At 36.0% G+C, this 27,547-nt stretch overlaps 2 protein-coding genes across 6 annotated transcripts in view; both read right to left on the minus strand.

The window, feature by feature from the left end:
* The window catches only part of PSEN1 (presenilin 1), a 62,679-nt gene extending 61,019 nt beyond the window's left edge, over positions 1-1,660 (minus strand). For all 3 annotated transcript variants that reach the window (XM_033107685.1, XM_033107683.1, XM_033107684.1), the window contains exon 1: positions 1,525-1,660. The gene's annotated coding sequence lies outside the window, so the exon portion shown is untranslated. The remainder of the gene's footprint in view (positions 1-1,524) is intronic.
* A 3,926-nt stretch (positions 1,661-5,586) lies between these two features.
* RBM25 (RNA binding motif protein 25) overlaps positions 5,587-27,547 on the minus strand; it is a 50,932-nt gene continuing 28,971 nt past the window's right edge. For all 3 annotated transcript variants that reach the window (XM_033107376.1, XM_033107375.1, XM_033107377.1), the window contains 13 exons: positions 26,697-26,882; positions 25,220-25,273; positions 24,909-24,992; positions 21,182-21,468; positions 19,011-19,233; positions 18,664-18,753; positions 16,129-16,202; positions 14,673-14,823; positions 11,863-12,187; positions 11,214-11,488; positions 10,792-10,890; positions 9,804-9,851; positions 5,587-6,020 (listed from right to left, as the gene is read on the minus strand). In XM_033107376.1, coding sequence (XP_032963267.1) covers positions 5,928-6,020; positions 9,804-9,851; positions 10,792-10,890; positions 11,214-11,488; positions 11,863-12,187; positions 14,673-14,823; positions 16,129-16,202; positions 18,664-18,753; positions 19,011-19,233; positions 21,182-21,468; positions 24,909-24,992; positions 25,220-25,273; positions 26,697-26,882 — 1,989 coding nt within the window. In that variant the 3' untranslated portion in view covers positions 5,587-5,927. The remainder of the gene's footprint in view (positions 6,021-9,803; positions 9,852-10,791; positions 10,891-11,213; positions 11,489-11,862; positions 12,188-14,672; positions 14,824-16,128; positions 16,203-18,663; positions 18,754-19,010; positions 19,234-21,181; positions 21,469-24,908; positions 24,993-25,219; positions 25,274-26,696; positions 26,883-27,547) is intronic.

The following is a 27,547-nucleotide window of genomic DNA, read 5'->3' on the forward strand; positions in this document are numbered from 1 at the left end:
TTTTGCAGAACGTATCCGACCGGAGTATCTCCCTACAATCTGATATAATAGTGGGGGAGCACGAGCAAAGGGAAAACAGACACACGTTCTATCTTTCCTGCTACGATGGTTCTCAGAGACCAACTCCTATCCTCCAGTTTTCCACAAATGGAAATTCATGCAGCAGTTTAGGATTAGTAGCAGCCATTAACTTAACATTCAGCAATAAATCATATCCATTCAGAGGAAAGTATACCCAGAACTGTGGGAACTGTCTACCCAAGAACCAGAAATAAAAGAATGGAAAACCAGATGCTAGATGCCACATCTATCATATTTTGGGGGTTGGGGGGAAGGGATGGGCAAGGCGGAGAGGACTCCATGCACTCAATAGGCTTCTTTTTTCATTGTTTTAGGCTTGTTATTAAAAGGGGGGAGGGGTGGAGGGAGAAGAAGAGGGGAGACCTTAAGTTGGTTGAATTCTGCAAATGAGTTGAGAACTGAAATAGGCTATTGCAGGTGACTGAAAATTAGCCAAATGCAACGGGCTCAAATCTACTTTCCTATTTTATCATCCTTCATAAGTTATTTAATATTGAGGCTGGATCACTGGACATTTAAGATCCTGAGGGCATTTAAGATCTTTGTATTACACACTATGATTATAATGCCCTCCCTACTTCAACTCCAAGGGTGAAAATCTTTCCACTGCAAAAGATAATTAAAAGAACAAGATTCCCTTAACCAGATATGATCTCTACCTGCCTCAAACTTCAGAGAATGTTATGACCTTTATAATGTGCTCTGCTATATATTTATTATATATGACACATAGTTGTTTGCACACTATTCTTATCTCCTGTAGTATAAACCTTGAATACTTTATCAGTCTTGTCCAAATCAGGCAAGCAATGATTTAAAATTTATTATTAAATTACTTTCCCACAAGAGAAGCAGATACTTATTTGAAAGGAATCTGGGCGGGAAGAAAACGCAAATGTCTAAGATACATGCAAAGCATCACACACACATGCCTCGTGACAATGCCCATCAAGGCAAAAGCATCGGACCCTGTTTTCCGCCTCGAATGTGAGACATAAAGAACTTAGCCCTGAGTGCTACTCACTTCCCCTGGACAAGGACAGACTCAGGACATGAGGCGAGGAGTTTCACCAGTTGCTCAATCAGACTCAGCGCAACGCGCTTCCTCTTTCTCCAGCTCCACTCAATGAAGGCTGTCAATCCCGGCCCAAGGCACCTGCGCCCTAAGATATCTTCGGGAAACCAGCACTTCCGGACCAAGGCTCCGAAGGGTAGTCTCTCTTCAACCTGACCGCGCGCCGCGCCCGGAACTCGAAAAACGGGCCGCCCCTTCTCGTCCCCCACACGGGGCTCCTCTGTCCCTGCCCGGCCGCGCCCCGTTCATCCTCGAGGACACCGGCTCCGCGGCCCCGGCCGCGACAAAGAGTCGGGCCCTGTTCGCGGCCGCCTGTGTCGACACCTGATGAGGGACGCCTGCCTCTCCCCGAACTCCCCATCACGCACCTACTCCTTTCTCGCCGCCGCCGGCCGCTCGCAGCCGAGGTTTCTTCGCGAGTAGCAGCTGTTTTGTTTCCGATGTGAAATCGCTGCCTCTGGAGCTGCCCAGCTCAGACCCCGCCCCAAAGGCTCACCGGTGTCGTCATTTCCGGCTCTGGCGTCGTTGGCGGCCGATCTACCGGGGGAGGGGTGGTACCTAGAGGGGGCAGGGCGGGACCCAGGGGAAAAGGGTGGAGCTTCCGGTGGTATGCGCGGATTACCGGGGAAACCCTGCGCTTCGGACCGCCTCGGATCTGGAGAAACCCGCCCAGAGTGCCGGGATTAGTCTGGAGGTTGTCAGGGATCCAAGACACAGCTCTTGGGTAGAGAACCAAAGTTTATGTAAACTGGGGCCAGCGTGTACTTCTCACGGCCTACAAGTGATGGCATCTTAAACCTAACGGTTACCATTTCTCTATGGTACCTATTTATAGTGTTTCTCAATGTGAATCAGCTGCACCACAATCAAGAAATGCTAATTAAAACTATAAATACACCCCCTAACCAGAGAATTAAAACTTCTGGCAGGTGGGGAGAACCTGAGAAACTGCATTTTAAACAAACATTTTCTGGGATTCTTAGGCTCCAAGTTTAAGAACCATCTTCCTAAATGGTAAGCTTCCAGAACACAGAATGTCTCGTTTTTCTAATCCCAACTTTAATGGTCAGCTATGAATCTGTGCACAATAATCTACGAGTCATCAATTCAACTAATATGTGGTAAACAGACTTGTAGTGTCATTTAATTCAAACAACATGGCTTGTGAAGAATTTTTATTCATTTTTGTTTATAGAAATTTTCTTTCTGGGCATTTTAGATTGCCATTCCTAATTTGGCCTTCATTTAAGTAATAAAATGAAAGGTAAAAGTCTGTCAATTAAATTAAGATGAAAATGTAAGCATTCAAATGCAAATAAATATTTTAATTTAACATACCCACACCTCAAAAAATCTACGTTTATTAAAAATTATAAGCTCACTTTGGTCTGCAATATTAATGTAATAGTAATAGAAATATATATGTGCATTTTCCAGTTTTCTTCCTGACACCTAGGACTGTCTATTTGGGAATCCTTCTCATACTCCTTTATATCCAGTGGCATTCACAAATCAATTTCACTATCTTTTATTGAACAAAAACTATCTCAATTTCATACTGTTAATGGAAGGATGAAAATGACGTGGAAAAATTTCTAAGCATTTTGACATAAAACCTTGTAACAGTTTTGGGGTACAATTGGAAACATTCATAGAACTTATTAAAAAGAGCAGAGCTGGTAAATAAGCCTCATATACACATTTGCATGCCTGCTTACATTTATTTGCATAAAAATTTTTTTTTACTTCATATGAAAGGAGAAAAAAATGGTAACAGTGTTTAGTCCAATTTGACTCTCAAGCTCAGTTTTCTCAATTTGTCCACCATATATAGTATTCGTGCCTGCTGAGTACCTGAAACAGCACTCTCCACAAAATAAGCGTTAGCCTCTACTATTACATAAGTTTATCAAGAAACGCTATGTGATAAGATTCAAAGTAACAACATACAGTTCTGTAAGGAGATAATGTTCTGGGACTGACTAGGAATAAAGCCTGTAATATTAAGAGTTGTTCTCAAGCATCATTTTTGGAAGATTATATTCATGAACATACAAAATAAGTATCTGTTTGCCTCAAGCATGTTTTTTTCTTTAAAATCTACTTAAAAAGAAAATTAAGCTGCATTTATGTAGTCTGTTTGGATAAAATACTAGAACTAAGTAGATACCTTAAACTGCTAATTGAAGTGTAGTCCTTAGATCAGTTAGCGTTGGCATCGTCGTCAACATCAGGCCCTGCCCTAACCCTACTCAATCTGAGCCTGCATTTTAATAAGAGTCTATTAGGTGATTCAGGTGCACGTTAAAGTTTCATTAAAAACAAAACAAAAAACTATTTCAAATAACTTATCTTTCCTCCTGTAAACAGATGTACACATTTAAAATTAATTTTAGGGTCAAATGAGGAAAAAGCATATTGGTTTTCTAACTGCCAAACTGTCATATAAATTTTATAACAACCTGAATGGGCAATATGGATTAACTAAAGGTTTCCAAACTGAAACCTGGGAATCGTAAAGATAACCCAGAAAGTACATGCAATTTAGTAGAAATTTTCTTATGTGTATTCTCCCAAACACTAGATTATACCAGTTTATACATGTGCAATTCTTTATACACAAATCTGAAAAACAAACTCTTCAAGTTTAAGGTGGTGGCAAAACCTAACCCGAATTGACATTAAGCTATTAATGTAGTGGTCTTTAACCCAGTGGCTGTGATCATTCCTGCTCTGTTGCAGAAATGTTAATGTATGAACTTGGGATCCTAAAGTAAATCTCACCAGAGATGTAATGCAATACATGGTATATGTCCCCAAGGGTTTCAGATACAGGCCCTTTAAGATAAATATAGTGAAAGACCAGAAGCAAGAAAAATTAAATCTACCTGAATAAACCTTCATGCTAATTTTGGCTAAATATAAATAACCTAATATGATTTAGAACCAGTAATGTGAAAAAAGAAAATACATAATAAACTGCTTGAACAAGGTGTTCGGCTGAGGGTCAATCTGAGAAAAGGCTACTAATGAATTTGTAAATGGCAAGGAGCATGTTTTTGAAATTTTCCCTTGAGAAACCAGAATTTAAAATACTGTAACACTAAAAGGGGATATCTCCATAGACATACAGAGTCATCCCAAATAAGGTAAATGGCCTCTTTGGCCTTCAGTTACTAATACTCATAAAAATTCAACCCATATTTTCAAGTTCAGTTTCTAGTATGTACTGCACAATTACAGCATGATGCCATTTATTTAATAAGACTCTGAAAGAATGAGTCCCCAAGATCAAATATATACATTTTTAATATTTGAAATATATACATAATGGAACCATGTCATGGTCCAATGTAAAGAACAGTGTTTTCAATTTCATCTTATGAGGATAAGATGTAAAAAAAATCTAGTAACTCAAGCTCAGTTATGCTTTTTTAACACCCCTCCCCATCTTTATCTTTCTTTTAAATAAATATTCAGACATGGGAAATTGCCGCACCTACTTTGTGTTAAGAACTGTTTTAAAAATGGTTACATTTTCAGGTAATTTTGCTCTCTAGTGAAGTTCTGATCTACAATAAAGAAAGCCCCATGTACGTCTCTAACACCATCAGTGTATTTTTAAACGTTGGTGACAGAGGTAAACTAGGTGTGTGTGTGTGTGTACACACACACGAGCTATAAACCCTTTACAAAAAAAAATTAGTGGTAAATGATTTACCTTAGAAATGAGATGTCAATTTTGTAAAATGCCACGCTAAATTCCTATTGTATTTTCTCATACTTCCCTAGTCTGTAAAATTGCCTAATTTTATCTCCTTTTTAAAAAGCTTTTTTCATTTATGCTTTTCAAATTTTTTTTTAAACAAAGGGGTACACCAAAATTAAGCTAAGGACCAATTAGTGCAAAAATCCATTAAATAAAGTTCCCCAGAACCCAGAATCTAAGGATCCACCTCATTTCTGAACAATGAAATTGGGGGTGGGGAACCAGTGATCCACAATCCCTTAAAAGAGAGGCTGAAGCAGCTAGCTATCAACAGAACCCCATTCTGTTCAACAGACTGTTGCTTGCCATAAGAGAATACCATGCTCTGGGAGACTAATAACCTAATTAACCCAGACATTAGGGTTGGCACAATACGACGTTTCCTTTACGATTCTATGCTTCAGTTAGAAATGTTTAAGGGAGCCTTCCAAAGCCAATCAGGGAAAAGTTAAGACTTTTTATATGTACATTCACACAAACACACTCATACAGAGATACAGTAGGAATGGATGGTCTGCTAATTTTTGCACTCTTAATTTTAAATTTCATGCCTTCATGAGAGCTTGCCAATTCTGATCAAGAAGGGAAGGACTGGTATTCTTTCAATTAAAATTGTTCATGTTGGTTCCTATACAGTACAGTTCAATATTAAGTGCAATTCTGCAAAAGAATTGGGGAGTCATTTTAATATTTACAAGGAACAAATCAGCAGAACAAGATTATATCAGATAGGCTGTGTACAGTAGCTGCGGCTTATAAAACATACCAGTAATTTGTACCTGGTGAGTATAAAGAGAACCAAGGTAGGATTCAGATGTCTTTACAACCAAGGGAGTACACAGGGCATCAACAAATTGGAGGACAAAAAAAATTCACATTTTCTACATTTAAAAAAAAAATTACAGATCTCACAAATGTCTTTGAAGACAAAGAAAAATTCAGAGTCCTTTGAAGGATGGGAAAGAAGATATCTGAAATGTAACTCTAAGTGTAAAGAGAGTTTTACTTCACAAGACCTATTTTCTTGGCTTCTGTTTCATATATCAATAACCTCCACATTTTGACTATAAAAACTTCTGCTTCTTCATCAAGTACCTAGAAGAGAAAAAGAAAAAACAGTAACACATGCAAGATAAGCAATCATCAGCATCTCCCAACAATAGTGACTGGTATTAAAAAAGGCTTTCATCTACTGACAAGCATTTACTTTCGATAAAATGACGAAAAAAATCTGTCCAGTGTGAGAAATGTCTTAAGTAGTACATGTAAATTATCAAAAAAAAGCATTCAGCAAAATTCAATGGCTTGCTGGATACTGTCACCACCGTACTTTTTTGATCCAACTTTTATTCTAACTTTTAACTTCACAAATACTACATTTATACATATCTTGAAAAACTATTTTCCTAAGGAAAGCAAATGTTTGTTACAAAGAACATAGCATTTAGGCAGAAATAGTTGTACAACTGCATAATAACTTTAATACAGAGTATCTCATTTACTTCCAAAAACCTTACAATCTAAATATTTATGGAGTCCCTTATGGATGTGACATTGAATTAAATATTAAATGAGAAAGTATGTAAAGCATTTAACACAGTATCTTGGATCCAGTAAACAGAGTAAGGGAACACCATCATCATCACAAGGGACACAGACCATTGAACGAATAAATAAAGGGTCTTTTCCTCTTGGCAAGTAAATAATCTTCCTATCTACTCATGAGTTAGATGCATCATGTCCTTGCCACTACTGCCCTCATCCCACACACATTATCGGCCTTCACACTAGGGCTACAAGTGACCTAAAATGAATAATCATGCTTCCTTCTATAGGAGGCAGTAAAGCAATGACAGAGATTCAGGTTTATCAGTGACATGATGATTTGTGGCCTAATGTTGCCACTTTAGGTTAGGAGTTAAGCAAACCAATCTCTAGGCCAGACTACCTAGGTTCAAATCCCACTTCTACCTCTTACTAGTTAAGTGTCCTAGGTTGGGTTACTTAACCACAATAAACCTCAGTTCTTTCATCTGAAAGATGAAGGAAATAGTAAATACATCATACTGGTCCATAATGTAAAAAGTTATTGTGTACAAAGTGCTTTGAAAAATGCCTAATAAGTGATCAGTTAAGTACCTAAGAGGAGCCAGAAATTTAGAATTTTTTAAAAATTTCCCAAAATTCTCAATAACAAATAATTAAAGAACTTTTCATCAGACTTCTGAACCAGACTTGACCAGTAGTTCAATTAATATGAAAATCACAACTTGGAAATATAGATAAGGCACAAAATGCAACCAAAGTTCATTAATTTATGTAAAATAAGGAAAGGTACAATTTGAAAAAGTCAGATTTTAATAAGAGCAAAATACTACTTGAGCTAAAAATTCAATCTCATTTATACAAGAGATGTTTACAGGCTCCATGAGCTTTCAGCAGAACTAGTTGACAACAGTAGCTCAATTGGTTTCCTCCCACTCTGATCAACAGTGAGACAAAAAATAATCAAAATTATGTTAAGTGATTAAGTATTGAACCGACCAAAATGGATTAACACTGACACATGACATCTTCACTGACAGTGATTACAACTTTGCCAAGATCAAAACCTAGAACAGTGATTTGGAAAAAAAATTCCTTAACTCAGGCCTAACTGTGAAACCCTCTCTCAACCCGAAGGATAACCTTAAAGACGCTGGAAGGTCAGGGACATTCAGATTCTATTCCTCCAAAACTGGGATCTGTTCACATTTCTTCTTCTATATGAGGCTCAGCATTGTGGAGCCAACACATTTTTCACAAATGTTTTATTAGGAAATCTAAACTAGCTGAATCCGGCTGGCTGGGCAGCAGAAAAGATGTTTTGGGGCTTTAGATATCATCATTTAGTGCATGGACACAAAATATCTCAACCTCAAAGTTCCTTTTGGTTAAATACCCCATTATGCCCCTCCCTGACAACTTTGCAGCTTGAAATGCAAGTTCCCCCAGCACCTGTCATCTTCTATAATGCTTGATGTTTCCTCTCCCTCCCTCACTTGCTCCAATGCTGCCTTCCTGCTTTGTCCTTTGGACCCCTATTCCACTTTATACTAACCACCCTAAACTTCTTTCATTAGTGTTTTCATCTTCTTACCTTAAATGAAAACCTGGTATGTCCCCTAAAGACCCTGACATTCCAAGAGCCTTCTCAGGAAGTTCCTCACTTTCAAAACCTTAGTCTCCACAGGAGAGGGGAAGCTGCTGTATCTTCGCTATTTACACCACTGTAAATAATATCTCCACATGAGATTGCACTACACTGCCCTTTTACTCCAACAGCAGCTGTCCAGCAAATGCCTAGTTTTTCATCTACATTAAAGGAGCAGTCTGGCAGCTGGTTCCAGTATTTCTCTCCAATCTATCCCAACATCAGTAATTTCAATTTCTATGTGCATGACCCAGGCTTAAAGTTCGTTCAAGTCATTCTAAACAATGACATCAGCTCTGCCCCAGAAACTTTCACCTGACCTTATTTTGCACTGTGCTATCATCTGGACTGATCCACCACTTATATTCTTAAAAATTCTACTTTCTGACTAATTTCTCTTTCCAGTTATGTCATTCCAGCACCCCTCCCACAACTTCACTGGATCCAGCAGTCCCTGACTCATTCAAACCACCAGCTACATTCAGATATTTCTTTCTCTTCCTAACTTGCAGTTCAGTCCATTCAATCACTTTCTCACCTTTACCATCAATTCTCTTCCTCCTTCCTTTTCTCACAAAATCAAAATATTAGATAAGGGCAACCACTGACTCTAATACCCAAAATTCAATGCAACTGGGAATTTGATGTTTAACCACTGCTGACCCAAAAGACATCTGTCCAAGTGACAAAACAGTTATACCATCTCCAAGTCTGTTTAGATGGTAATTCCTAATGCTTTCCCTAACTGTTTTCAACATCAGATACTCTAAATCCTCTGCTCCCTTATCTTTATTACATAGCCCCATTATAGCAAGTATATTAGCGTATCAATATCAATATACCTGTCTCCCCGATAGTTCAAGGGCAGATGCTCCTCCTTTTTATGCTTCGAACACATTGCTCTACTCAGTGAGCAGTTAATAAATGTTCTCTAAATATATTACTAGAGCCAGGATTTACATTTATACACACAAACACAAAAGGTAGCGGAGGGTTGGGGCCGGCCCGGTGGCTCAGGCAGTTAGTTGGAGCTCCGTGCTCCTAACTCCAAAGGCTGCCGGTTCGATTCCCACATGGGCCAGTGGGCTTTCAACCACAAGGTTGCCAGTTTGATTCCTCGACTCCCTCAAGGGATGGTGGGCAGCGCCCCCTGCAACTAAGATTGAACACGGCACCTTGGCTGAGCTGCCACTGAGCTGCCGCTGAGCTCCCGGATGGCTCAGTTGGTTGGAGTGCATCCTCTCAACCACAAGGTTGCCGGTTCGACTCCCGCAAGGGATGGTGGGCTGCGCCCCCTGCAACTAGCAATGGCAACTGGACCTGGAGCTGAGCTGCGCCTTCCACAACTAAGACTGAAAGGACAACAACTTGACTTGGAAAAAAAAAGTCCTGGAAGTACACACTGTTCCCCAATAAAATCTTAAAAAAAAAAAAAAAAAAAAAAAAAAAAAAAAGGTAGGGGAGGGTAGTGACTGGTAAAAAAGAAATCCCTAACTTTAGTGTTGTCTAATGATATCTTGCTGTGCGTGCCTTTATCCTCTTTTAATGCATATTCAATTTTTAACTAAGGCCTATAGAAAGAAAGATTCTGGAACCAACATAGGTAGAAAAATCAATAATTTAGAAGTTAGTTTGTTGACATAGATATTAATTAAAATATTAATAACAATGAATTTCTAACTTACCATGGCAACATCATCTAAAATGCTCTGAGGTGAACTATGAGCCATAACCTAAAAAAACAAATAACTGTCATTTTGAAAACAAACAAAAATTAGCAATATAGTCAAGAAATTTTAAGGCATCCTTCTTATGGCCGAAGAATTGTTCTATAAATTTCTTAATTCCCCAATACTCTTTTCAATGGAAATTTGACACCATAACCCAGGATATTAGTCACCTTCTGTCTTCTAATTCATATCCAGACTTACTTACACATTTTAATGCTACAATAATTATAAGTGGAAAGGGCAGCCTAAATCTGCTATTCCTAATGTTAATAGTACTGGAGGAAAAATATCATTTCCTTAAAATGCACTTAGTTATTCCTTGACAGAAATATGGTGCTTCAATTATAACTGTCTTATTAAAGGTAAGACTTTGTCTTCAGGAGACAATGGAAGGATGCGGTATACGCTGGTGGTTAAGACCTCTAGTGTTATAGGCTTGGCTCTGCTACTTATTATGTAACCATGCTTAAGACACTCTCTCCCCTAAGCCTCAATTTCTTTATGTTTAAAAGGAAGATAATATTAGTAACTTACACTTTCTAAGGTTGTTGGGAGGTTTAAAGAAGGTTCTATAAAATGCTTAACACAGTACCTGCCAAGAACAAAGTCTGGTACATAGTAGTACTATTATTATGCTTTAAAAAAAAACTATTTTGTTCCTCTTCCAAAGGATGGATGGCTGACAAAGGAATTTAAGAGACAAGATATTGGCTGTTTCCACAAAACCTCCTGAACTGTACGTTAGCAGCATTATAACCATTAAGACGAGAAGGGGGTAGCAAGGCATTCTTAGGGGCAGGGAAATAGCAAAACCGGCAGCTGCCAGCAATTCTGTTCTCTTTGACCCTCTGAAATGAAAGCACATGGTGTGGGGGTCTGAAATAGGGTGGAGGGATTTAAAGTATAAAATAAATATTGGGGATAAAGAAAGAAAAAAACTAACCTTAGAACAAACAAAATCAACTAATGTAGCTTCTTCTTCACCTATGTATTCTATAATTTTCTTATTAATCCACGGTCTAATTCGTCGTTCCATCAGTATCTACAAAATAAAGTATGGTTACTAAATTAAAGAGATCTTTATTACATTTACTAAAAAGTCTATAACCTTGTGACTTTTTGTAAGATTAAATATAGTATACTCATTCACAAGCTTAACTAAGACAGGTATGTATCAAGATATAATTACTTCTAATTTTTGAAGATTTCAAGTACCACCAAGAATTTCCCCAATGATCTAAATTCAGGGCCACGTCAAGATTTCAGATTATCATCCACACTTGTCCTTAATAGAATCCACTGAGTTTGTATGCTATATTCAAAACCACTTCCAATTAAAATAATGAAATATAATGTGCTACTCACAGAATCCACAATAGACCAATCCAGGGGATAAGCAAAGAGCTCAGGTTTGGCTGTAGGGATTTTCTCAATGAGACTCTTAATATGTTTGCGCTTTTCTTCAGTGTTTACAGTGCCTTTGGCAGCATTTTTATCATCTTCACCATAATCCAGGGGAACCAGTTTTCTTTTTCGGGGTACATCATCACTGTCTTCGTCGTCAAATTTGTTAAAGACACTATCTACAGGGAGTTTCTTTCTCTTCACAGAATTAGGTTGACCAGGACTATTGGAAGCACCTATAGTAAAAGCACTGTATTAGCAATGACAACTTAATTTTCAAATGCTATATTTTACAATCCACCATCCCTCAAAAGCAGTGCAAAAAATACTTCCACAAATCTTAGAGGAAGATCCCAACTTTAAAAAATAACTCACTACTCACAAGTGCTAGAAAATTTAACTTTTCACTTCTTCTCAGAACTCGAGGCAGCTGCAGATATGGGAGCACTAGTAGAACTATGAAAACAATAGTGAGCTAGAAAGGCATTTCTGAATAGTTTTCTATCTACCTACCAAGCAGCACATACTTATTTTTTTCCTTAAGGCAAAATTTAGGTATTTGCAAGGGGAAAAATAAAGGAAAGAAAAAAGGAAGGAAATGCTAACATACCCAGTTTAAGACTTAGTCCTATTTTTGGCCTATGCTCCTCAGGTTGTTGCTGATCTGGCGAATTTTCATGAGGAATGATAATACCACAGGGAGACTCATCCCCAGGAGTGTTGGGGGTTGCATTGCCACTGGCAGAGGAAACAGACGGGGCAGAACTGATGGGTCTCAAAGTTGGTTTGAGACAGGGCTTCTGCTCCGGCTCTTCTTCCTCTTCCATGGGTTCCTCTCGTTTTTCTTCTTTTTCTTGTTTTTCTTCTTCCTCTTCCTCTGATTCTGGTTCTTGCTTTATTTGTGGTTGTCTGCGCCTCTCAGCCTCTTGTTCCATCTAAAAGCAAAAATAATCTGATTAACTCAGACAACTACTATACTCAATTTAACTGGCTTTTTGTTTTACATTACCTTTTATAAAACCTTTATTTTTCTTTTTTGAGGAATAATGAACACTGCCTGCTTCTATAATCAGAAAGCTGAGTACATCTGTAAAGTATAATTAGGTATTCTGCAAAATGTTTAATATTTTACATATATTACCAGTGTTGAGTGGTTTGTATAAATTCTTCAAATTAACAAAGGTAACTACAGAATGGATGGCTAATTAAAAATGAAAATGTCTTTCTATTTCTATTACAGAAATTATAACCGGTTTTGTTTTAGAACAGTGTAGACAATACATAAGAGGCAACTAAAATCCTCAGCTTGGTCATACACAATCATTTGGTCTTTCTAAGTAACTAACGGCTGAGGGTGGCAGTCACTGTTGTATTCACAAACAAAAGAAGAAATGAGGGGAAGAGGGACTTTAGGAATCAAACGCCTATAACAAAATGAACTCTCCCCCTGAAATGATGAAAGATGGTAAAAAAAAAAAAAAAAAAAAAAAATCCTAAGAGCATTATAAAAACTTAGATGCAAAGAACAATCATTTTTCTGAGCATGAAACAAAGATTAAAGAAACAAAAATAAAAACATATATGCTAAACTATATAAAAATTCAAAATTTGGGCATGACATCACATAACACCATCTAACTATCAACTCACAAAGGAAGTATAATGAACATTAAACAACCTGTAAAGCAGTCAAACCCGCTGGTAGAGAATTAAAAAATAAAAACATCCCCAACCTAAATGTTACAATAATAAGAATTTAAAATAAGACTGACAATAAGCCATGATAATGAAAGCATGCAAAAAGACATAAGGGAATTCTGGGTGGAAAATTATACCCGATTTAAGAACGTCAGAAAACAGTATGTAAATTATGATCCCATTTATAAAATTTATGTGTGAGGAAGGGTGTATGTATACCTGTGTTGTGACATTTAAAAAAATAACCATACATTTATGACTACAAATAGCTGATAGAAATCAGATGGTTTTTAATCTCATTATTGTGTTCTATGTTGTCTGAACTTTCTATTTACTGTATTTTGCTGTATATAATGTGCACTTTTTGGCCCAAATTTGTGAGGGAAAAATAAGGATGCGCATTATACATGGCTAGTACTAATTCCATATCTACGTAAATGTTTTTAATTCTTTTATTTATGATTATGAGTTAAAAGTGTAACTCTAGAAATCAGTAACAATATCCGTACGCAAAATAATACCCTGGAATACGATAATTGGTTTTGTTGAATTTATGACGAACTCGCTATGACAAAGAGTTCTTAGCCTTCTAAGATGCGTAAATTTGTTACTGGTACATAAAATTTCTTGTACCTTGTATCTTTTCTTGTGTTTTGTAATTGTTTGTTACATAAAATTTCTTTGCACCATATGTTAAAATCTGCTAAAATTCCTCTATAATGCAAAAAACAAGTACCTAAATGTAAACAAACAAAAACTTGAGTTAAAAAACTAAAATGAAAGAATATTTTCCCTGAAAGTTTGGGCCAAAAACGTGGGTGCATATTATACAAGCGAGTGCATTATACACGGCAAAATACAGTTCTCATGTAAGTACTTATTTTACCAACAGAAAACACTATTTCATTTTGAAAGATAAAAGGGACATTAAGAAGACATGGTTTCTGTTAACAAATAGCATATAACTGATTTTAAAAGTTGATATGAAGAATTTATAGTATTATTAGGTTCATGACATATTAAGAAGTAAAAACTTTTAAGAAATGACACACTCTATTCCTAAAAGCAAGAATGAAGTATGCCATGTCCTATGGCATGGTCTTTTCAGTTTTTAAATGAAAAGATGTTCATGAAAACTTTATTTTGGAAACAAAATACTTAGGGTGGTAATGAGAGAGGAACTCAAACTACAAAAGCACATTATAGAACGGTTTCTAGCAAAGTTTCATTAAAAGACATCCATTTAACTTAAGTAATACCTCACAGAAATAAAGGAGTAAGACACCCGGAAGATGTTTGGAATAATTAATTATAAATCAACTCATACTGATGGTTTGTGTAATAAAATAAAAAAATAAAATACTAACAACCTCCCCCAAAATAGCAAGATTCATGGAACATAAAAGTGCATTTCTCTTATAAACTAATCACATCATAGTTGCCTTAAGATGGATAATCTTAAAAAAATATGGGGCGGCAGGACGGATCGTTGGTTAGAGCGCTAGCTCTCAACACCAAGGTTGCCGGTTCAATTCCCGCATGGGATGGTGGGCTGCGCCCCCTGCAACTAAAGATTGAAAACGTTGACTGGACTTGGAGCTGAGCTGCCCTGGAGAAACACACTGTTCCCCAATATGCCCCGATAAAATTAAAAAAAAAAAAAATATATATATATATATATATATATATATATATATAGTTATGAATGTGATAGTAACTCACCCTCTGGAGCTCTGCATCTGGATCCGGGTGCCCTTCTGCCAGAAGGCGCTGCCTAATTTCCTCTAGCTCTTCCTTCTCTCTTTTCCTATCTCGTTCATCTGCTTCCATTTCCTTTTCCCTATCACGCAACCTTTTCTGAAGAGCACTTCCTCTGCAAAAGAAAGTAATAGGCCTTACTTAATACTCAGATCGCAAATATTACATGTCTCCAAAACCATTTTTTTTCAATACTAAAAGCTGCATGCGTATTTTTTCAATCTGTTAAAGACTCTTAAATGTTGTGGATCTGAAGAACACCAAAACAGAACACCCATATGCTCTTTTATATGTTACTGCTTAATAAATGAGCATTGTCTAGTCATTTATCACCATGCTTCACTGGTAAGTCATTCTAAATAAGTGTCTAAAACAAGTAAAAAATTAGCTTTCAGAGAAGAAAGTTCTCATTCTGTGCCTATTGCATAGGAAAACCCCTATGGAATAGGATGCTGAGTTGTGAAATTAACACATGAAGTAACAGTAACACTAAGAACAGCTCTAAAACTTCAATTAAAATCAACTGTTTCCCTCATGGGAAAAAAAATCTCAGAAAGAAATAGTGTAGAATTATTAGAAAGCAGAGTCTATCTAGCATTTATTATATCTCAGAATATTGAAATTATGTACTACTATTTTAGGATTCAATAATTTTACCTAATGTTTTCCATCTTCTACCAGGTCAAATCCTTGGTATTCTTTCAATTTAAGTTGCTAATTCTAATGTTTTTATTGTTTTGGCTGCAGTGTATTAAATTTAATTATATAGTAAATGCCTTTACTACATGTCTGGATCACGTCAGGCACGAGAGATTTAAAACAAAAATCAAAATAGAGCCCATATCCTCAGTGATATTCCAGTTTGGAGTAAAGGGGGCAGAACAAAGCAAACAATTTTACCACAGTGCCGTAAATGCTAGAACACAAGTAGTTTCTTAGAAATGCCATGAGAACAAAGAGATGAGGCTGAAGCCAGGCTTCACATCTCTCACTTCACAATAATATATCAATTGCGCAGGGGAGGAGGATAGAAGGGATGTTCAGATTGCTATTTGACACTCTTGAAATCCTTGAAGACAAAAATTTCTAGACCATCTTAGTTATAGTTATACAGATTAGTTAAAACTTGCTATAAAATTGGACCTCTTTAAAAAACAAAGAAATATTAATTTGTTATAATACTGTTATAGACTTGCATCCCAAAAAGATGCATAGAATTACTGATCCTATTCTAACAGCTCTTCCCCTCAGTGCCCTTCCTTCCTCCCCAAAACAGCATATCAACTATGGGAGTGATTACAAGATGGAATGTGAAGGTTTTTCCTTATTCCACTGAGTAAACTACACTCTCTAGAAGACAAGGGAAAATGAAGCTAACAAAAAGCTGAAAAGTTGAGTTCATAAAGCAAGGCTTCTTTACCTGTAATATTTGGGGTCATCTCTATCATCATCATAATCTTCTAAGAATTCTTTTAGTCGTTTAGCTTCTTTTGCCTTTGAGGAAATGAAGGAAAAAGTGTGTTAAAATTAACATAAAAATCACTCAGATTTAGATTACCTCCTCCCCCTTCCTTGGGAATAGATTTTTCTTATCCATACCACTTGTGCTTTATAATTCTCACATACTTCATATATTAAATGTGAATAATAGATTTTTCTTTTTTATTCATAAAACAAGTCAGATTTAGGACTTATCTATGAAATAAAAACCATATATAGTGTCGTACAATAAATTTCCTCTCTGAATATAATCTTCAAAGTGCAGTAATTATTTTCTAATGAAATCTGAGCAAACCAAGAAACAAAACTGAAAGTTATCTTATTGAATCTGTTAACTGAACAAAAATATTTTACATTTCATTTGTAGGTAGACGATGCTACAAGAACCAGTTTTTATGAAATGCAGGACTGAAAATTTAAATCACATTCATAAGGCAATCTAAAGGTAATGTCTACCTCACTTTAAGTACACAAACCATGAAAATACATGAACCTCTTACTCCTCCTTTTGGAATTTCAAATACAACAAATATTATATTTAATAGCATTTGTAACTTACAATTATATATGTATGAGTGTATAACATAAAACTAAATATGAAATCTATATGTATTACACCGACAACTATTATATCTATATATAAAGTAGATAATGGTAGGCTTCTGATTATAGTGAAATTGTAAAACACTTCATCCAGTTCAAATGTTACCTCTGTAAAGACTACCCGGATCTAATCATCTATGCATGACCAACTCCTCCCCCCAAACAGAATTAGTCATTCTTCCTCTGTGAACACACCTTCATTATACCTTAAACTCTAACACATGCTACAGTAAGCAACATATCTGACAATACTTTTCCACTTGTTTCAAAGTTAGACACATTAATTATTCTTGTAGCATAGTACTTAGCACAAGGCTGAGATATAATGTATATTTAAAATTTGTCAAATGAATGAAAGTACAACGATACTCATAAATATCTAAATAAAACACAGGAGGGCCCATAGGTAAACACTAAAATATACCTAAGTTACCACTCTTGAAGAGTAGAAACTTCTATTTTTTACATCAGATACTTCTGTTACTTGAACATTTATATAATGAGCAAGTACAGTGGTACCTCAGTTTTCAAACATAATCCGTTCCGGAAGACCATTCGAGTTCCGAAACGTTCGAAAACCAAGGCACAATTTCCCCATAGAAAGTAATGCAAAATGGATGAATCAGTTCCAGACCTTTAAAATCAACCCCTACAACTGCAAATTTAGCATGAATTTTACTATCTAACAATACCATAGATCCATAAAATTTATGGCATTCGTAAACCAAAATGTTTGTCAACGGAGACGTTTGAAAACCGAGGTACCACTGTAACTGCTTTTGTAACTGGATTTTTTTGAAGTCCCCAAACAAAAACTAATAGCAAATTTTTCTCTAGAAAGACAGGTTTCAGATTTGTTTGTAGAAAGCAAAATCACTTCAAATCTATTCCACAATGTTGTTGACAGCAAACATTTCTTCCAATAATTAACTATGTCTCTTTCTATATTATTCTCTCCTCTTTTCTAATCTAGGGATGAAAAAGAATTCTAGAATAAGAGCTATAACCCAGGGGAATAAAAATTATTTTAAATTTTATGACGTTAAAGGATGTACTATCCAGAAAACCCGTACTATCTATCTGGTTGGTGCATGCACCCTTTTGGTTACTTACAAAAATTCTCTCTATGTCTCATGTTCAAAAGCTATTTGAAGAAGATTCCTAACTTCATTGAAGTTTTTGGAAGAATAATCTCCAAACTGGAGATAAAGAAACTTTCATGAAATTCTGGCAAAGACAGAACACATGGAACATACTACTGAAGCAAGTGCTATAATAAAATATACTTTTTGTCATTTTACTTAGTAACAACCTATACCAATTGCTTCACTGTTATAATTTATCAAACAATGTAAATGTAAAAAAAATGTATTTTTATGATTATCATGTAGTCAAAAGAGTAACTTGTAACTGAAATAAAAACTATAATCCATAAATATTATATAAAGAATAATTTTGATTTATAAAAACAGAGTTCTACGACACTATTTCCTCCATCCAAATACCTATACTACACCAATACAGAACAAGAACAATATCAAAGCCACTTCAAATACAAAAATGTTGCAGATTCTTAATCAAAGAATGTTCTATGAATTCTAATTTTATACGTTATTCTACGACAGACTTACTTTGATAGTATGCAAAAAGGTAATTTTCTTTGAGACAGCAAAAATGTGAAAAACAGAAGAAAAAAGATTTTGGTGTACTGCAAGTGTCTCAAGATTACGTGAAATATATAAAATTATAATGGGAGCTTGTACATTTTAATTATAAAGTTACTTCTAGTTAACAGTAAAGATTTTATCTGATTTTTATTTGGAAATCACTTATTCTTAACCTAGAATCTTACCATTTCTCTTCTTCTTTCTTCTTCTCTTTCAGCCTCTTTCTCATACTCTCGGGTTTTCTTCCGTTCTCTGATTTCCCAATTTTTAAGGCGCTAAAAAAGAAATTGTCAAAGCTTTAAAAATGTATACACAAATATATGGTGATGGAAAGAGAACTGACTCTGGGTGGTGAACACACAACGGGATTTACAGATGATGTAATACAGAATTGTACACTGAAGTCTATGTAATTTTACTAACAATTGTCACCCCAATAAATTAAAAAAAAAAATGTATACAAAGGGTTCTAAAATTTTCACTAAGCTGCTAAGTACCAAGCTTTAAGAACAAAAGCATTTTCACCATTTACCTCTTGATAAGCAGCTTCTTTTTCTCGGAGTTTTCTTTCAAGTTTCCTTCGTTCGTATGCATCTTCTTCATCCTCTTCTCGGTCTCTCTTCTTGTCTTTCTCTCTTTCACGCTCCCGTTCCCTTTCTCGCTCTCTCTCTCTCTCACGTTCTCTTTCTCGTTCCCGTTCTCTCTCTCGCTCTCTTTCCCGCTCTCGTTCCCTTTCACGATCTCTGCTCTTTTCTCTATGAAACAAAAAGAAAGATTTTTTTAAAAAATCTGTTTCTCTGCTTTAAAAACCAAAAAGAACATGTTTTATGAAATACACAAACTCACAAATCAGAATTTAACATTTGATTTCTTGTAGAATTGTAAACTCTTCTATATTCGTCAGAGAAACACAGAATATAATTCTATCCTCAAATTCTGAACTGCATTCTAAATTCAATGTTAATTCTTACTGGTATCTCAGAAAACAAACAAAAAAACCCCGAATGTAGGAAATACAAAGTGCTAATGAACACGTTAAAAGATGGTCTACTTAACTAGTGATCAAGGAATAAAGGTGTTGGCGAAGGTGTGGAGAAAAAGCACTTTGGCATCTTCCACGGAGAAATCAGAACTATTAATGTATCAGCAAGAAAAAGTTCTCAAATAATTAATGTGGAGTAATAAAACCAAACTGCAAAACATATATAGCGTGATGTCATGGATCTACTAAAATATAAATATATTTATATATATATAGTATTATATATAATATAGAATTATAATATATATTTACATATATTATATACATAATATATGTTACATTATATTATATATAACATACAGTTATAAATATATACAAATATATATATAAATATATATCCATACATGAAACAATATGCTGTTTACGGATTCATATTTGTAGTAAAAGCATGAACACACTGATTTTACACATGTCAGATTCTTATTTTGGTCAAATTCTCAATAATGGTTATTCTAGGGAAGAAGGAAAGGATTTTAATGCTTACTAAAGGTTAAGAGCACTGAACTTCCAGTTCCAGAAACTGGTTAACTGATCTAAAGTGGACCTCACTCCAACTATAATAATGTCGAAGATTTGCAACAGAAATGTGTATTTGAAAATTAGCTTGAAAAAACAGTGAGTTCAAGGCTGCCAATTCAATTCCTCGACTCTCACAAGGGATGGTGGGCAGCGCCCCTTGCAACTAAGATTGAACACGGCACCTTGAGCTGAGCTGAGCTGCCGCTGAGCTCCTGGATGGCTCAGCTGGTTGGAGCGCATCCTCTCAACCACAAGGTTGCCAGTTTGATTTCTCAACTCCTGCAAGGGATGGTGGGCTGCGCCCCCAACAACTAGCAACGGCAACTGGACCTGGAGCTGAGCTGCGCCCTCCACAACTAAGACTGAAAGGACAACTTGAAGCTGAACGGCACCCTCCACAACTAAGACTGAAAGGACAACAACTTGACTTGGAAAAAAAAGGCCTGGAAGTACACACTGTTCCCCAATAAAGTCCTGTTAAAAAAAAAAAAAAATATATATATATATATATATACACACACACACACACACACACAGATTTTTTTTTAAAAAAGTGAGTTTTTCTCTCTTCCTTTCTACTTTCTCCCTTCTCCATTTCCTTCCTTTGTTCATTTTTGCTCTGCCTCCTTCCTCAAGAATTTGAAATGATTCAATTATAATCAATGTAATTAAGAAAAAATTTAAATAAAACAAAAACAAGGTGAAAGTACTACAAGCTATAGAGAGCAAATAGAGACTGGGAGGTGAGTTATGGGCGTCCAGTGGGCTATAGGACCAAATAAAGATACCAGGGGCTAAAAGCAGAGGTGCTAGAGCTGATTTCCAAGTATACCTCAATGAAACAGTGACTAGAAAATAATGCCCCCCGGCCCAGGATTACAAAAAAAACTCATGTCTGCCCACAACATTGGGTGGACAGTTGGTGTGTTCTGGGTCTCTGTAAAAATTAGCTTCAGACAGAAACTAATCCTAAGATTGAAAATTGTTATTTTAACCAATGTTTTACCTGTGAGACAGCAAGCTGGGCATGCTCTGTGGTTAAGGAATTTCTCTCATCAAATAATTGTTAGTGGTCCTAGAGAGTGCTAACTTGCAGTTCTATGAAAGCTATCAGCAAAACAGTAATTTCTACAAAGCCTTACCTTGATCGACTCCGATCTTTATTTCGATCTGAGCTCCTTTCCCGATCACGGTCACGATCTCTCTCTCGATCACGATCTCGATCTCTCTCCTTTGTCCGGTCACGATCCCTATCCCGTTCTCGTTCCCGCTCCCGTTCCTTCTCCTTTTCTCGTTCACGTTCTCTTTCCCTTTCTCGTTCCCGTTCTCGCCTTTCTCGTTCCCTTTCACGCTCCCTTTCTCTTTCTCTCCGTTCTTTCTCAATTTCCTGTCTTTCTTTTTCTTTTTTGCCTTTCTCTTCTTCCAGTTTCTAGAAACCAATAAAAGCACTTTTAGAGTTAACTCTGTAGCTCCAGTATTAAGATTTTTCCCGGCGCAATACCCAATATTGGGAACAACAACAACAACAAAAACCAAACTACTGGTACTTTAGTATTAAACACTTGTGGTTTTATTTGACAAATTAAACTGAAGCAATCACAAGACGAGATAGATTCCGTGCAAAATCATATGCTCTACACAGACCAGGAAATCTCCAATCTTGGATGCTGAGAGATTGTGTCAAGTGTGGCTAGCCACTCAATGACTATGTAATAACTAAAATGACCATGAGGAATGTATTGGTTCATAATTTCTGGAAATACAATCACTTGGTTAAAACATAATTCTTCCCATTATGAATTTCTGTATATCAGTGGGACTGATACTAATTATAATCCCAGACTTCCCATTGCCGAAAGGTTACTAGTTGTAGGTTGTAAAGGGAGGTGTGGAAGGAAAGTCAGGTCACTGTAATGCAACTAAATAATCTGCCCTCTGGGTTGCCCACCCTCCAAAAGACAAGGTGAATTCAGCCACGATATCTTATTATCTATGGAAACATTTACTCCCACCAACCAATACAAGATGGACAGCCCACCAAATAAAGAAAATTTGAAAATCACTCATGTCAAGCAAAAATGTACGTAATTGTAATATTCTCATTTAAATTAATTGTAAAAGCAACATATTTAGTTATACCCATTACACCTATAAGACAGTAAAATATATCAACAGTGATAAATCCATCCTTGGAAGGAACGATTACATATTAACTTACAGATGCTGTGCTAGGACATGGATCGCCAACACTGGATTAACCTTGCCTACAAGCTATGTTTCTGGGAGGAAGAGCAAGTACATGGTTCACAAATAAACCAAATAACATAGTCAGACCAAGTTTGTACCCTGACAAGATTACCAGTGTACCACGCAGTTTCTACACAAACTCAGAAAGAAAAAAAAAAAAACTCCAAACAGGAAAAACAAAACAAAAACAAAACACATTTATCTCTTTGGTTCCATGTTTAGAGTCACTGAAATGAAATTTAAACTTTAACAATAAAATGTGCATTTTTTTTTCTTTTCTCAGTCATGTACAGCATTTAAAACAACTTTAAAAAGCAATCTTACCTGTTATACTCTTTTTCTCTTGCTCATGGATCAGAGAACTGATAGAGGATTATGAAGAAAAGCTAATGCATGAGAAACCAATATATTCAGCTGCTATGCCAGTTTATATCAAAGTAAAATGTAGGCAAAGCCAATACTGAATACATTGAAGTCACAAAGGGAAAAGAAATGATAGAAAGAAGACAGAAACTGAAAGCTATTTAAAGGGGCAAATTCTAATTTCTGAAACAGTTCTAATGGAATATAAAAATTTTAATTGTAAAATGAGGCTAGACTAAATAAAACTTACCTCAGTATCATACACTTATAAAGAAATTTGTTTATTTCTGAGATAATAGATACTTACAGATTATTTTAGCTGTTCCAATAATAATTTCTTTTGTAGAACTCCTCAATTTTTTTACTCTTCCTTATTCACTGCATTACTTATTTCTTAGGTATATAGTTTCACTTATGTAAATAATTTGTTTCAGAACTCATTTCAAAAGTTTTATTCTAAGTAAATGAAAAAGTGAGTGAATCTGGCCCATACTAAATGCATTTCTAAAAGATTATATATGCAACAGATACACACACATATGTATTTTAAGACAAAGACCAGAGAAAGAGGAAATGAAGTGGGTCTAAAAAGATGTAAGAAAGTAATGAAATAATGAAGAGGAAAGGACAGGAAAAAAAAGCATAAATCTTACCTTATTCTCTCTTCAGACTCGTCCGTGCTGTAAATGGACGCCCCCTGCCACGCTGACACCCTGACAGTCTGGGGTTATTTAATAAACTCATACCAAAACATGCAAAGGTTCACTGAGCTCATTTTTTGTTACTCAAGTTTTAAACATCTCTTTTAACCATACCACCCAATAACAGTTTTTCTTTTTCTTTCAATTTATTTTTAAAGCACGTTTTGGAAATGCAAAACATTCCCCTTGCAGTGAAATAAGTCTAAGGCAGTCAAATGCCTGACAGCTTCTCAAACTCTGAAGGAAATATCTTGAATTAATTTTTAAAAAACACGATCCCCTCATACTTTACCAATGACATGACAGGGTTTAACAAATAACAAAACGGGGGATAAACCACACACACAACTGTACACCATTTTCAAGCTTACTCAGATCCTGAATTTGAGTATTGAACCTAACCAAAAGTATTCTTCTAAAATGACTTCCCACGGACTACCCTTTTAACTCTCAAAATTAATTTGAGAGAACTGCACTTGTGCTTTTAGATATATGTAATTCCTGGAAAAGCACTGTGGATGTGAGCTAGGGCTGGGCCTGGATCATTTAGTGTACAGCAGCATCGATGGCACTGATTGTCAATGTGGAATTTTGAAAGCAGTAAGAAAAAATAAGATTAAATAAAAGAAAAAATGAACACTTAGCATTTCACGGAATTGAAGGTCACTCATTCTTATGAGTAAGAACCAGTAACATCTTATTATCTCTAACATCAAAATACGTGTCATGCAGTGTTTGCACTTCACCGTCCATAAGCATCACCTTCAACATTAACGAACATTCACAGGTGCACTGTCACTGAGAGAAGCTTTTAATAGGCAAAACTCGTGAGTGGGATTTACTATGCACAAATACCCATTTCCAAGCCAGTTACCCCTTTGCATATTTTTCTGAGGGGGCATCCATAAATATAATAAAAAACAGAAGCTCATACTTACATCCTATTCCTTGTTACTTTCCAAGCTGAGTGTTTCATCTTGCATTAGTCACCATATGATCTCTATCATAATGGTGGGGGTCAATGAATAGATTAGCTTTATGGGCATTTACAGTTCTTCCATGCATCTAAAATTTGGTAAGTCTGGTAACCACTGACCTAAATTTTTAAAAATCTCCCCCTCTCAACTTAAATCTATACAAATATAAATCTTAAATTTTAACCTCAGCTCTAAAGAAAAGGTTTTCCTAAGTTAAATAACTGCCCCCAGAAATACACTACAGTGTATGTTAGTTATCCTGCCCCCTTGAATCTAGTTTAAATCTGACCTTGATGTTTATGTTGGTATTGAAAAATAAAATTAGCTTTCATTCATATTAAAGTGAGATGACTGCAGAAGTCAGTAACTGAAAAAACTAAGTATAATATGTCAAGGACCACTTTAATATGGTATCGGTCTTCTATGGTATCGGTCTTCTGTTTGTGTCTATCTAAATATCAATTAAACCTATAAAAAGCATTTAAAATTATATTCAAATTAAAGTTGATTTTTCTTGTCTGTTTGCTTTGGATTCTGTAAAAAGTCTAGATTGGTATCAAGTGAAAAAACAAGAATACTACCTTGTGTGTGTCTCTGAATTTGCTGATCTCTCGGGATATCAGGTCTCTTTTGTCTTCTTCCATTTCTATAGCATTTATATCCTCCTAAAAGAAAAGGGGAACAAGAGGGAATGCATAAAGATCTAATAAAACTTACAGGTTGGATATTCTGTACAGGTCTTACAAAAGAGAGGAGTAAATAAATAAAAACAACTTATATAGTAACAAATCTAACAATTTAATTCAAATAGTAAAAAATCAGATAGACAAGAATCACAAATCTGGCAATTGGCAGTAAACAGTTATTGTCAAAGCTTACAATGTAAACAAACCTTAGTGATGAGTGGATAAGGGATCAGTGGTGCCACTGGAAATCTGCGGAAAATCTGTGAAAAAATCCACAAAGACTTTAAAAAACACACACACACACACACACACAAACAGTTCACATTACTCTGCAAAATAATACTTTCATTCATATTAAAGTGAGATGACTGCAGTAGTAGGCAATGCAAGATAGTAATAGGCAATGCAAGATTTCTGCAACATTTTGATTTCAAATTACTTGATGATAAAAAGATTTCACTCTCTATAACCCCTCCAATCACCCACCACCTCCGCTCCCTCCAACTCCCCTAAGAAATGGAACAAGGAGGGTCTCATACTAACAGGACTTTTTCCTTGATCCCCTCCAATATACAGGAAACAATCACACCAAGAAGATGTACCCCAAATTCCTGCCATAGAGAAGGATTTCTTTGATCCTCTCCCTCCTAACCCATATCATATCTTGTTATTTTCTCCTTTACCATTAATGGGAAGAGAGAGAACACTCTACAGGCCTCAATTACCCGATACCCGACTATCTCTACCAATTACCAATCCCAACTATCAGCATTTCACCAGACAGACTTTTATGACCATGTGAGAAAGAATGAACCAAGTACTGAAAATGCATTTGGCCACAAAGAAAACTGAAGATGGCCCAAGAAAGCAATGAAATCCAAAATAATATGAACTGGACCTACCCCTTGACAGCGAATAACAGTATGTTTCATAGTACTTTTTCATGGTATAAACAATCCATGTATATAACATACTTCCAATATTTTTAAAGAACACTCCCCATAATTTTCCTAAATTTATCCAAAAGTAACGAGTATAAGAAAATGGAACATTTCTTTCAGCCTGGACTCCCTACTGTTCAATAGTTTGGTCTTACAAAGAGTGGCGATAATGTAATATACTGGGGAGGAGTGTTTCATCTTGTGCTGCTTTTTCATAGTCCTCCCGTTAGAATTCAAACAGTATTACTGTCTACAGAGGGGAATAAAATGTGGTTTATAAGGAGATGGCCAAAAATTAAAGCATGGGTAAAAATCCTCAGTGAACATTTGGAGCAGAGATGGAACAGTGATAATTAGGTAGTCAGGCAAAACAAAGCCAGCCCCTTCATAACCAAACAAAAACAAAAAGAAATCTTACTTTACCCCTTAATATCATTTCCTATACTTCATCACTCAAGTTTTTTTTCCTTACTTAATTAGAATCCACAGATAAGCACAAGCTTCCATGCCAGTGTATTTCAAACATAGAAAACAGGAATGTTTTGGTAAAAAAATTAGGAAGTTAATTAGTAAAACGTGGTCAAATTAAGCTTAATTAATTAATTTGTATATTGTTATAAATGCTAGTCATTCTGTTTTCCCCCCCCCCAAAAGTTGAAACGTAATGATAGCACCAGAATGTGACACCATAAAAAGTAAACTGTAGAAAATGACTCTGTTGACAGAAATCAGTAACACATACGTCCTCCTTCTTTTCCTTCTTCTTCTTCCTGGGATGAGAGTCAGATTCTTGTGAAGGGGCATTGAGCTCACTGGAGTATTCACGTATTAAAACTTCAATGGCCCCTTTGATCATCTGATCCCTTCTCTTTGTTTCTTCATCTAAAGCTTCTTCATCATCATTAGTGACAGTTTCTGGCCTAGCATTCTTAAAAAAAAAATAAGTAAAATAAGGCAAATACAGTAGTGGGAGGTCGGGTAAATCAAACAAGAAAATGAAAATCATTCTAAAACAAGAGTCGGTACACAAAACAAACATGCTTTCTCCAAAACATCTCAGTAGTCCTATTAAATGCAGATTTGGTTTTGCTCTTAACTTTATACAACTAATTTGTTTTTGTTTTTTCCTTATATATCAGTACTTCATCTTTTTCTTTTCCTCCCTTGATAGCTAATATTCTGATCCCTAACCAGCAAGATTAAATCACAGGACTAGCATACTGCACAAAACATCTGCCAAATTTTTACAATTTACTAAGTCCTTCCAAAGTTGAAAATATAATTATGTGAAAAAAGCAAAATACAATTTTATGTGCACTATGCTAACGACTAGTTAAAATAAAAGCATGTAGAGGGGCCGGCCCGGTGGCCCAGGCGGTTAGAGCTCCATGCTCCTAACTCCGAAGGCTGCCAGTTCGATTCCCACATGGGCCAGTGGGCTCTCAACCACAAGGTTGCCAGTTCAATTCCTCGAGTCCTGCAAGGGATGGTGGGCAGTGCCCCCTGCAACTAAGATTGAACACGGCACCTTGAGCTGAGCTGCTGCTGAGCTCCCAGATGGCTCAGGTGGTTGGAGCGCGGGCTCTCAACCAC

This window comes from Rhinolophus ferrumequinum, chromosome 6 (genome assembly GCF_004115265.2).
Source record: "Rhinolophus ferrumequinum isolate MPI-CBG mRhiFer1 chromosome 6, mRhiFer1_v1.p, whole genome shotgun sequence".
Lineage (NCBI taxonomy): Eukaryota > Metazoa > Chordata > Mammalia > Chiroptera > Rhinolophidae > Rhinolophus > Rhinolophus ferrumequinum.